General features: G+C 32.9%; 2 protein-coding genes across 6 annotated transcripts in view; both read left to right on the forward strand.

The window, feature by feature from the left end:
- Positions 1–5,895, forward strand: part of LOC112127582 — a 39,127-nt gene extending 33,232 nt beyond the window's left edge. For 3 of the 5 annotated variants that reach the window (XM_024228719.1, XM_024228716.1, XM_024228717.1), the window contains 2 exons: positions 2,205–2,338; positions 5,531–5,895. In XM_024228719.1, the coding sequence (XP_024084487.1) occupies positions 2,205–2,338; positions 5,531–5,566 (170 nt within the window). In that variant the 3' untranslated portion in view covers positions 5,567–5,895. The remainder of the gene's footprint in view (positions 1–2,204; positions 2,339–5,530) is intronic. The other 2 variants (XM_024228720.1, XM_024228718.1) reach the window with 1 other exon arrangement.
- Positions 5,896–7,586: 1,691 nt separating this feature from the next.
- On the forward strand, positions 7,587–8,899 carry LOC106669452 (solute carrier family 35 member B1 homolog). The gene has a single exon (XM_014398942.2). It carries the CDS (start codon positions 7,722–7,724, stop codon positions 8,670–8,672), a length of 951 nt encoding a protein of 316 aa, XP_014254428.1. The 5' UTR covers positions 7,587–7,721; the 3' UTR covers positions 8,673–8,899.
- The last annotated feature ends 4,456 nt before the right edge of the window (positions 8,900–13,355 follow it).

Below are 13,355 nucleotides of genomic sequence, written 5' to 3' on the forward strand. Positions count from 1 at the left end.
CCATAGACATTAAAACCGCTCGTTTTATTATTGGAATAACCTCATAAACTCTTCTAGACTTGATTTACATGAAAAAGTTTGTTTTTTTAGCCTGACTTACAGATCAATTGGGCAAAGACGCAAGCTGAAATTGTAAACAATACACAGTTTTCAATTTAAAGAATTAAAATTTATACAAACGTTTAAATTTGTAGAAAATTTTTGTTTTTGATCGTTGGATCGTGTTGCAAGCGACAAACGATTAAAATTAACCATGCTTCCAAACTATCAAATGTTTAGATTTATAATACTGAAACAGAGGAAGGAAAAAGTCTAACATTTTTCTTCCTGCTAAAGAAATTTCTAACCCAAGTCCACAATAGAAAAGTCTTAAAACCTTGACTCATCCGGTCATTCCTCAGTTATCGTGTAACAAGGCAATTTCAAATTTTTCTGATATGTTTTCCCTTATATTGAAAACGGATTCAAGCAAACGGGATGAACCTAGGCCTGATTAAATCCATCGACCCTCCGTATTCATTTTCCTGGATATTACGCTGAGCAGAAGGGGTCGTAGAATTGGAATTCGTCTAGAACGACGAAGATTGTTTTTTATTATTGGGTGACCTAGCGAAGATAAAATCATATTAATTAGTTGTCAATCTCATAGTCAATGTCATCATAAATTTAGATTAGAAAAAGACCCGCTTATTCTCGCTTCGGAAAATTGTGAGATTTTCTCCTTGAAGTATCTTGAGTATACAGGGTGATGAACCTGTAGTTTGGTCGTTACCGGTCATTTTGGCCTGTCCATCTTTGCTTTTTGCAGACTTGTTTTTTAAAATAACTGGGAACGGAAAAACTGAAACTACAAGTTCCTACCTAACCTGTTCAAAAATGAATAGGGATATTGCCTATATTTGCCTTTGTAGTATTTATTTTCCCTAACATTTTTGTTTTATTTTTATTATATTATATTTATTAAAAAGTTATTGTTTTTACTGAAGGGAAATTTAGATTTTGAACAATAACAAAATAAAGTGTTTTAATTGCATAATTTTGTTTATTCGACACAATAGTTTTTTAAACAATTAATATCGTGTATAATGTCGTCTGTTAGCTAAACCTTCAATGCACCTGTAGGCATACTAGTAATAAGGTTGTCACTAATTTCATAAGAAAATTCACTCCACAGATGGACTGACACTGTAGTCAGTTGTTGCAAGTCAACTGTCTGCGGATGGTGATAGTTGATTCTGCAACGAATCCCACATGTGCTCAATGGGACTGAGGTCTGGAGTCAACGGGGGAAGGAGCAGATGGGAAATTCCAAAGTTTTCAAAACATTGATGAACAACACTGCCTCTATGAGTTTTGGGATTGTCAGAAATCGAAAATCCCTGCCAACGGGTTCCCGGGTTTGAGGGTGTATTCCTCGATAATTTCTTGGACATAACGGACTGCGGTGAGGTTGCCAAAACAACAATATGGATTCCAGTTCGTCCTCCAGAGTAAATCCCAGCACAGACCAATATTACACCGCCTACTCCAAACTGCACTGAAGGGAGTACGAACTGGGGCATTGTACGCATCCACTGTGGACTCTTCGGCGCCCGCTATATTCACAGAAATGCGACGTATTTCCATGGTTAAAGAGAATACAACTGGATTAAAATATATAAAATACGAGAAAAGGTGTTTGTTTAAAAAACAAATAATCTTCATCACTATTCTAGTAAATCCGTTATTAAAAATGAGGATTAACATTTGTCTGCTTTTGGTTTGCATTTTCTATTTTGTTTTATCCAGCTATCAAGAATATATTTGTTAATTTAATTAAAATTAATAGAATAAGAATAAATTACATATATATTCATTTTTGAGCAGTTTAGTTGGGTTTATGTGCCATTGTGCGTGTCGTTTGTTTGTGCGTTTGTACATTGTCATCGGGGTATTGGACGATAAATTGAAAGAGAAAGAGAAAGACAGAGAGAGTGAGAAAGAGAAGGGTGAGAGAGTTTTGAGAGAAGAGGAGAGGAGTGAGAAAGAGATAGATTTTGCATTAAGTTCTTCATTTTTTTGCTTTATGCTATTGTGGTAAACGATGTATGTAAATGAAGCAATGTGTGTTTTTGCCTAGAAACTATGATTAACGCTTTAGACTGTTCGATGGATTTTAACCTCTGAGATAATAACTTAATAATTTATAGTATTTTTTTCTTTTGAAGGAGGATGCACTTTTTACGGCCATTCCTGCTTCGGCGGCCACGGAAAAAGATCAGACGAATCGATGGACCTGCAAGAGCAGCCGGATTTGTACGAACAAAGGTTGAAGTCATCCGAATTTTTTAGACAGTGGGTGAGTGTGCCATACGACTAAGGATATTTTGCCTTAATAAAAAAAAGATTAACTCTATTTCAAATCCATTATATTTAGCGTCTATTGACCAAATTACTTCTTTCAATTAATAAATTATTTTATGTAAGGTCTTGGGTTCGAATCCCGCTCGTAGCACTAACTTTTTCATCTCAACCAAGACCTTACAAAGAATAATTAATTGAAATTATTTTAAATGTAAACAGAAATTGCAAAGTTGTCCAAGGCAGTTTTTAAACCGCGATATTCTGTTGTAGACGTTGTTTTTGCCTTTCACCCTCGTAATTGTTATAGTTTCTCGACTTGAGTCGTAAATTGCGCTAATGGATACCGACTGCCGGGGTCTTCCTTGGGGAGAAAAGATGGCCATCAGGTGGCCCTGTACCCTTTAGATTCCCTAATGCGTGCTGAAAGTATTAAACTCTTCACCTTTTCACAACGCCGACATCCCTGGGTTATGTTGGACTTAAAGAGTCGTAAAGCAGACCGTTTTCTTTTTTTATCAGTTTCGTCTCATAAGCAACACCTAGAAATATTTCTCTCTAAAACAACGTAAAGTTTAAAGTGAAAGTGGAAAAATGGTGCAATTTTTTTTTCTTGAAAACATGATGCCGTATATGCCCTAAGCCCAAAAAAAAATGTATTCCAAACATTAACCAAAAATTTAATGTTTACATTATTAATTATTTTCAACTGTGATATTTAACGATGGAAGCAAATGTATCAAAAGATTATGTTAAGTTTAGAGCTGTTGCTCGTAATTCGTCATATTGTGATAAGCTGTCGTCCTGGTCGCACTGGACGGCAGTAAATTTGTCAGAAAGTTTGGAATATCGACGGGCCCAATAATTCCTCATCATTTTTCTTTTTGGTGACGTTCGTTTTTTAGCAAGTTTGCAAAAAAAATTACGAACGATCGTGTTACAACTTTACTTCTACACTTGGAACACAATTTGAAGACTGGTTTTTAATGGGTGAAGGATGAGGTGGAAAAATATACTGTATTTCTGTAAAATACAAGGACTTGCCAAGATGTCCCTTAAATACATTTATTAAATTCTAGGATCCACTGCCCACTGTAGCCTGAAGAGATCAATCATGAATTGACCATACTTATTGTGCTACCAGCAATTTGTAGAGGAGTATGTGATGGAAAATGCACTGCGTTTAAACAAATTACATGGACTTAACAAGAAAGCACGATGTTTTTTTTGTTTTGTTTTTTTAATGCTAGGATCTTTCTTGTTTTAAAAATTCACTGTCCACTATGCCCCAAATATCTAGTCCTGATTTTTTTTAAATATTTTAGGATTTCTCTGAAAACCTTACTGCCCACTATGACCCAGAGATCTATTCTGGATTGATCAGACCTTGTCCATACCATGCAAGCAGCAATTTTTGGGAATTGAGCCATATGATGAAAGAATGGGCTGAGTTTAAGCTAATTACATGAACTTAACAAGAAGTCCCTTGATTTTTTACATTCTTAGTTCCCTGATTTAAAACCTCACTGATTGGGCATATTTTATGCTCAAACTACGTATGTCACCAGCAATTGTAAGGAAGTATTTGATGGAATAATGTGAAACAGTTTAATTTTTTAACAAACTCTAAGATCTCCCCTCCATCCAAAGATCTATTATCTATATTTATTTCTTTATCTGATCTTTATCTTGATTATTGTTTATTGGCCTTACTTCATGTCCACACAATGCAAAAAACACTTTCAGGAATTTCTCCACTATTCTTGTGACAATTTGCTGATTCCTTTTGCATTTATAACACACTGGTGATTCCTAGTTCATCAATGAATTTTGATTGTTAGGCCAAGTTTTAGTGTTTAGTGGTTGTGCTCCTTAGGTTTGTTTGTTAAGTTAGGTTAAAGCGGAGAAGTGTGGCACAATGGTCTGTTATTAAGTTCACTGGGATCTCTCCTGCCTTTTTATACAATAGAAACTGCATTTAGCGTGTTGCTCTCAAGTCCTCAAGTCCGCAGTACCCCACCAAGAATCCTGTCAGGATTTGAAGTTTCTTCCTGTTTACTTTTAATTCAGTCTAGTTTGTATCTTTCCAAATCTCGTCAAGAGGTCTTTGGAATTTTACATCCATTAAGTGATTTCCACTGTTTCTTCATGTTGTCTTTCAACAAAAGGGTTCAGGACATATCAGCAATGTAACAGCCTTGCATCCTTGCAGGGTATCCGCTTCTTCCTTCCTGGAACCCAATAGTGATTTGTCTTGAACACTTAACCTTAGTTTGGTTTTGCATTTCAGCACCATTCTGAGCTAATTATATTTGCATTTTATGCTCTAATGGCTGTCTGGCTATCTGTCATGAGACTGTTTATATATCCTCTGTTTAATGCCCATGGGCTATGAATATTTGGTTTTTAGGCAAGGTAGACCAAGTAATCCTACCTTTTGGACAGGACATCTTATGTCCTAGATCCATTGGTATAACAAAAGTTAGGACCTTCCTTGACTGTGAATTTTCCCTTTTTGATACTTAGGTTTGTATGGAAGTTTTATTTGCAATCAAACATCTTGTTCATGTCCCTAAAGGCCTTGAGTATCAGATATTCCCACATTAGGATCTTATGTTCTGGACACAGGTTTGTAAATTTGAAGGGATGCGGCCCAAGGGACCTTTTAAGAAGAAACTTTTTCCCCTGTTCCCATTATTTATTACATTTTGGATCTGTTATTCTATCATATAAGAGAGTCACTCTTTTGACTTTGAAATTTTATATAGTTTTATTTTTACAAAAATCTCTGCTTTTAAGAAAGTGTGCTGTTTATTCTTTTATGATCATCCTTGTTATAAAGGAAGTGTGACAAGAAGATAAAGATCACAAATTCCATAATTATCACACACAGATCTGCATATTGTAAAATATTTTGCTGGGGTTTGCTAGATAATAAATGAGAAGTGAACCTCGAGTTGAGTAAAATATTTTGTTTATGGTTTGACCATCTACAGTTTTTAGTCAAATATAAAGTTTGTCTATTATCTAAGAAAACAGCAGGATAATTAATTTGTTATAAATTAATCATAAAATTAATGGTTAAACTTGTTTGGCTGGATAGAATAAAATCATATAATTATTACTAGAAAAACATAATATTTTGTATACATATTTATTAAAGTACTCAATTTTTAACTTTGTGTTTTAGCTCCAGGCGTACCGCACAGGACAAGTTTTGGAGTAGAACGACCCCCCTCAACCAACCCTTTGACTAACTGAAACGTCTCTTAGCACATTAAAAAAACAAAAACACATTTTAATTGTGAATATAATGTTATTCATTATAATTAAACCGTAGTGATGCAAATATGTCTCTGGAGGATTTATCAATTTGTATTAAGTTATTTAATTATTTAATTTATAAAAATTATTCCTTTGATTCTACATTCTAAATCAGTCAGTCAGAAAAAAAAAAAACTATTCAATAAATTAAACAATTGAGGAGAAAGCGTTTGATGTTGTGTTTTATGGAATTTTGTGTAAATGTATAAATATATGAAGTCTATTTATTTATAAGACTTATATAATTCCCTTCAGAACTTCTTCCGAATCATTCTGTCTTTAAGGTTTGTATGACTAAAAAGTAATATTGATTCTAGTGCATGAATTTAAAAATTAAAATGAAATTTAAAAATAATTCAGTTTAAAAGCCTATTAGTTTGATTGACATACATTTCATTTTTGTTCTTTACTTGGCAGAATAATTAGTCCTCTTCATCATGGCTTTGAAACTGTTATTAATAATTCACAAGATTAACAAAAATGAACATCTACCTACAATACTGAAAATTATCATTTCAAACATAATTTAGTTGACAGTGGAACAATATCTATGATTCGTTGATTATATATTTTATTTCTGACACAATATAGTTGTTAATTAATAATAATAGTTTTGAAGTCTTGTGAAGGATATGACATGGACAAAAGTTTATTTTTAAGCTGAAATATTAGTTAATTTAATATTTAACTATTTATTTCTGGTAGTTCTTACTCACATTAAGCTGTTTTCCGATCCAGATTTCGAGCCCTTAGCTCATCGTCAGGTTGAAGGACTTCTACAACCTGACAATGTGCTAAGGGCTCGAAATCCGAATCGTTGGAAAACAACTTAATGTGAGTAAGAACTATCTTTTTTAAAAAGGATTGAACATCGCACTCACTCCATCATTCACCATTTCTATGGTGTGCACATGACAGAAGCATGGAGATGAGTCTGTTAGTTTTACAGCACATTAAAGCAACATACCTTTCACTTTACAGAGATATTGCTGGAATTTCGTCTAAGAATTGGTGTAAAATTAAAATAAAAAGTAATTCCTGTCATAGAAGGGCTTAACGACTAACCAAGACAACAATTGATCACGAAAAAAATAAGTTCCTGTTTTTTTTCTTTTTTCTAAGTTATGAAAAGTTTGACCTTTGGCTAATGTGTACTAACAAAGCCACAAAAAATAAAATAAATAAATACAAATAAAAAAAATATATAAAACATTAAAAAAATAATTTAAAAAATTGAAAAGTTCTTTCTCTTTAGCATACCCATTGTCCTTTAGCCCTCTATCTTGGGTTCTCTAGGTCTTAAGGTGTGCATTCATCATTAACTTTTGGTAAAGAACTACTCCTAGGTATGTAACTTCTTTGTAATGTCTCATTTCTCACTTTCACAAGGTTAGAGCTATAAGATTGAGCTTTGTTTTCCTGGTGAATGGCATAATTGTTGCTTTTGATGGGATTTATATTTATGCTAGTTTTTTCAAGGCACAGGTTAAATTGAAAGCTTTTTGTGTTTATTACGACAATGTTATCTGTATGACAAGGCCCATTATGGTTAGCTTATGTATCTCAGTGACAGTAAGGTTGGTGGGCATTAACAGGTATTTGGGCATTAAACTCTCCTACATACAGGAACTATGTTATTTTAGTTTATATTATTTGTTTAATATTGATGTATAGTGCAATTTTAATGAAGTTGATGAAGCACTATGTCAAGTCTGTTGATGAATATGGATGAAATCTTTCATGATGAACAGGTCCTATTTTTGTATTTTATTTTATCCTGTGATCAACAGATTGGATCTGTGAATGCTCAAAAGAATTTGGACTTTTTATTTTGTTTAAAATATAAGTCTCCGAGCGTGACGTTTCAATAATCGATCCCGTTCAGACGAGCGTCGTTTGAACATTAGTGAACTGTGAGGTAATACGTTTGTTGCTTAGTGCTTACGGACAACTAACTGCCAAGATATCAACGTGGCCTGTTTTGGTTGGTGGTGATATGATTTCTAATAATTTATTTCTATGAGAAAACGTTTGGCAGTTAGATCGCTTTGCCAAGGATGAGCCTGAGGTTCGCATTCATCGCCGGAGGGATTTTCTCTCTTTACTGCCTCTTCGCCGTTCTGCAGGAAAAGCTCCTGAAAGGGACCTTTGGTGAAGAAAAGGAGCGTTTCACGTATGTGCTTCCTCTTCTTTTAGTTGCTACGGTTTTCAATTACTGCTACGCTGTATTTATGAAAAGGCTGAGCGACAGGACGACCGAGGACACGAAGATCCCGACACTTTATATAACGTGTATTTCGCTGACTTATCTGTTGGCGATGGTCACCTCGTTCATGGCACTGCAGTGGGTGAGCTACCCGATGCAAATAGTCGCCAAGAGCGCCAAGCCGATTCCCGTCATGGTCATGGGAGTGCTCATCGGTCACAAGAGCTTCCCATTGAGGAAATACTTCATAATAATCTTGATCGTATCAGGTGTAGCGCTCTTCTTGTACAGAGAGGACAAAGCAGTGAATATTGTAAAGACTTCGGAGATGGTAGGTTTTGGCGAGATCCTACTGTTCATGTCGCTCCTCATGGACGGGCTGACCAACTCAATGCAGGAGAGAGTGATGGCCAAGTACAAACCCAAATCGGACCAGTTGATGCTCGAGATGAACAAGTGGTCGATGCTCTACCTCGGATTGATGGTACTTGTGACTGGCGAGGGGATGGATTTCCTCAGCTTCGTACAGAGACACCCAAGCTCTATACTCCAGATAATCATGATCTCATTTTGCGGTGCTTTGGGTCAGTTCTTCATATATCTGTGCTTGGTGGAGTACGGCACTCTCACCTGTTCTGTCATTACGACCACAAGGAAGTTCTTCACCGTGTTTTCCTCTATCATCATTTTCGGACATGTCCTCAAGACCAGGCAGTGGGTTGGGATAGTTTTTGTGTTTTTTGGTTTGTTTCTAGACATATATTATGGCAAAACGCCTAAAAAACAACTCGAAAAAAAATAAACCTCAACTTTATAGTGTGCTCTTACAAATCAAAGGTGTCACATTTGTAAGGCTACCTCAAATTAGAAATGTACAGAAGACTGTTCCATTCATAAAATCAGTAAATTTTAATATGTTTAACATTTTAATCACAAATTTATCCAACCATTATTAAATAATGGTAATTATGCATAACATAAAATGTACCTTGAAGGAATTAAATTTATAATTTCTTGGCATATAGTGAATTCTGTGAAATTCTTAAGTTTGTGCAATTATCTTAAGACACTACTCAATGCTGTCATTACGACCACTCAATGCTGTGATGTTTTTCTATTATTTATATTAAATTGGGATATATTTTTTACATTAATAGTTATTGATTTAATTTATGATATAGTTATTTTTTGAAATTATTGTTGTTCTTATTATTGCTGTGGAACTTTTATTAATTTTTGAATGTTTTTTTTTAAATTTCCAATCAACAGATTGTTGCATTAATTAACAATATTTGTTACAATTATTTTCAGTCAGATGTCTGAACTATATGCTTTAATTTGTAATGTTTAATTGCTGAAATATCAATTATTTCAGGTTTCACTATTTTACGTAATTTTTCCAGCTGAAGAAGGATATAATGAAGATTGAAATTGTAAAAAATGTGCAATAACAACAATTAATTACAAATATTTATTCTGCCTGAAGAAACATTTCGGCAGCCAGTTGCAAGATCAGAGAGATTAAAAAGGCTTCCCATAAACAGAGATAGCATTTCAAAAATATGTGTACAAATGTGAAATGTAAAAATAAACTCTTGATAAGGGTTTAGCCACATAAAATATTACGGTACTGAAATAGCACTAATTTTAATACAAATGATGTCAAACAATATTATTTATGGATATACTTATTGTTGTTTTTTTAATCTTTATATACCCTCAAACATGCCTACCATCTCTCCCATCTAGCTGGAAGGAAACCACATACACGCTGTAGCCGGGGCCAAAAACCCCATCAAACAAAACGGTTTAATACGAAAAAAAGAAGAACTATCTGTACATTCTCATGTCAGAAAGAAGCACAACCATCTCTAACCAGCACAATGTAATACAGGCAGAAAAGTAAAACTGCAAATGAATAATCAAAGAAGACTGCCTGGACTCGGACTTTTTCTCTAAGGTTTGGGGATTGAATCAGGATTTTAAAAATCCTTTCCCTTCACTGTGACTAATATAGATCTATCTATAAATTATAGCCATACCTTAGAAAGTGCTCTTTTTCTTATAAAACAAAGCACATCCCACTGGCCTTTCTGCACATCTATTTTCGACTGAAGCGGCTATACTGTAAACCAGGCTTCACATTCACAAAGGATGTGTATCGATCTCTCTGGTCAGCATGTTTCTTTCTCTACTTTGCCCATCTTTAGGTGATCGTTACGAGGGCAGAGGTATAGAAGCGTATAATTTATCTCAAATCATGCTTGAGTTACTTCCTTTTTGAGAGATATGGTGCTTTTGTCAGTGCTTGAGTTTTTTCTTTCTCAAGCCATTTTCCAGTGCACCTAGTAGTGGTTCTCGTGCCCTTGTTTTTAGATAGTTGTTCAGCCTGTTCATTCCTTTCTACGTCTTCATGTCCGAGAACCCACTTTAAACTATATTTTGGCTTCAAAAACGACCAAACTAAATGCACTATTTCTTTGCTTATTTAATATTTACTTGGACCCAACAAGGATAGGTAGATCAAATTACAAATATATTTTTGTGTTTGTAAAAGTATAAAATAGATATTAGAAATGTATAAATGAATTCCATTGTTGAATCAATAATTTAAACATATCACAAAACTAACTAAATCATTTCTTTGTTAGAGTCAAAAATTATGTCTGTTCTGTGGGTGAATATGTTTTTTTCCAAAATATGTAGTTTAAATGTTTTCTTGAAACTTATTCATTTAAATTGTGAGTGGAAGAAACTGTTTAATTTTAATTATTATTTTAGCCTTGATGAGGTGCCAAAGCATGCAATTCAGTTTGGAAAGAAAACCATTACACATCAGAATCATGAAAATTAGTGTAATGTTGACTGTTCAGTTGAAGGACATTGAGAAAATATAATAAAAGTTTACGTTTGTGCAGGTGAATATTTGTTGAACATGTCTGTTGTCTTAATGGGAATGTTCAGTTGCACTTAGTTAAATTTCCACAAAATGAGTTTGTTAAAGGGCCAGATATAACAGAAAAACCTTATATAACCACATTTACTTTTCATTTTCTAGTACATATAAAAGTATTAGATTAAAAGTTAATTAAGTGTATAAAGACTTAATTTATTTGTGTTGTCTGATTGGATTTGTGCAATTCATTGTCTCCAAGTCAAATTTTCACAAACAACTCTATCAAAAGTGCCTGATCTAACAAAAAATATATAACCAAATTTGTTGTATATCAGGGATGTGGTCACAGAAGTGAGTTTTGCAACTTCAAGACAAGAAGCTTTCGACCTTTTTACAGCCTTCTACATTCATGCAATACATCAATAAATTAAGAAATGTCAACTTACAAATTATATTGTCGTAAATAAATTTGGTTACAATAAAACTCCTTTAAAAATTAGTAATAAAAATAAAACATTTTTAAACCTCTAAAAAACTTTTAAAAAACAATAGATAACAATAATAAAAACCTTTATTAAAGTTATTTATAAAATTGATAATAAAAAAGAAACATATAAAACACCCTTTAATTGTTACTTTTTATTATATAAATATTATGCACTGAAGACAAATTTAGCGCACCACTAAATTTATTTAGTTTAAAATTAAATCCATTATCTTTCTACATTAGTTACAGGTAATCAGGAGCTGTCATAGTCAAAATAAACAGTAAATTATGCTTTGTTTACTTCCTTGATTTACTTTTATGCTGATTAATCCCATTTGGATAGGAAGCAAGAGGAGGAAATACACGATATTGAAATAATTAAAAATCTAAAACCAAATTAAAACAAATTTTATCTGTCCGTCTTTTTTTCATTTTTTTAGAAATTTACTTTTTTTAAACTTTTTTAGACAAAGCCACAATTATTTAACGTTGAAAAACTGAAAATTTTGATTAGTATTGGCCTACTTTTGACCGCTTTCCTTTTTACAAACTGCTGCAATCCAATCTAGAAAAAAATTTGAGCAACCTATTGTTTTGGTAATGCCCTTGTGCATCCCAATCCCAGAAGTGTGATAATAGTCAAAAATAACGTCTTTTAACTTCTCTGGCACCATCATCCTCAATTTATGTAATCCAGTTCTTAATTGGTTAAGTTCTTAATGTTAACTTATTTATAAATTCGTACTTATATTAGCTACTGGGGCAACAATAAAATATTAATACTAACATGCTCACTAACCTGCCTGCCAGCAGAAAGAGTTGATTTACCATTTGTAAATCCCTCCTGGGAAAAGAAGAAATTCAGTTAAAATCAGAGAACAGTAGACAAGATAGATATAAAAGATGCATGTTATTAAAATGAAATTTACCCTCTGAAGGCAACAATCCTCGCCTTAAAACTGCTTCGATGAACCAGCTAACTACTCACTGTTTAACACTCGCGGAACAATTTTACGCACTGTTTAAATACCCGTTTGTGAATATGTACATAACATTTTTTGAAAAAGTAGGATAATGTATAAAAACTGCACAGCTCAACACCACCTGAAAAAGAAAAACATAAGAAATGTAAAAGCCTGCAAAAATGAAATATAGTTTGCACAGACAAATTCTATCAGATCACAGAAAAAATTGTGTTAAATATAGCAGTGACTTAAAAAAAGGGAAGAATATGATTTGTTGTACAAATACTAAACAGCATTACCATATAAATAATTTTAAAAAATCTTAATTTTATGATTTGATGGTTTTAACCTTCAAAGGCAATGAATTTTTTTGTCAACCAATAACCAATTAAATAAAAAGATATAAACGCGAAAAACAATATAATTTTCATTGTCTTTTTCTATGTAAAAGACCTGCAGGGTTGATTTGATGAAGAATTAAGCTCGTAAAGCCCTTCGTTTTCAAGATAAACGCAAAATAACCGAAAAAAATACTATTGTCTTTTTTTTTAAATAATAATATAACAACTTTAATTGTATCATTAATTAGAAGATTATACATGGAATTCTGTTAATACTTATGAAGGCAAAGCGAAACCCTTTTTAAAAATTTTAAAGAAACTTTTAACGCTCAAAGTTTTTGCCATGTTGGAGATTATTTAACTTATCGCAAATCTCACAGAGTGTAAGGTTGTTCAAAAAATGATTTGGTATAAAATAATAAATAGTATTTAAGATGTAAACTTTTACAATTGTTTGCGTTAATTTACCATAAAATAGACGAGATCGTTAAGAAGAAGAAAAATAACTTTATTCTGGGACTGGTGGTCTTTTTCAATGTAAAACGAATTGCTGGAACGATTTGAAGAAGTATCAAGCTCATGAAGCCCTTATTTTTATTATAAACGTAAAAAACAATTTTTTTTTATAGTGTTTTAGAACTAAAAGGACCTGCAGGATTGATTGGAAGAAGAATTTAGCTTGTAAATCTTACTTTTGAAAATAAATGGAAACAACCTAGAAAAAAAAAGAAAAATGTTTCATTTTCTTTTTCGATGTAAAACGTCCTGCTGGAACAATTTGAAGAAGAAATAAAAT

Source organism: Cimex lectularius, unplaced genomic scaffold, assembly GCF_000648675.2.
Source record: "Cimex lectularius strain Harlan isolate CLEC.00 unplaced genomic scaffold, Clec_2.1 scaffold198, whole genome shotgun sequence".
Taxonomy (NCBI): Eukaryota; Metazoa; Arthropoda; class Insecta; order Hemiptera; family Cimicidae; genus Cimex; species Cimex lectularius.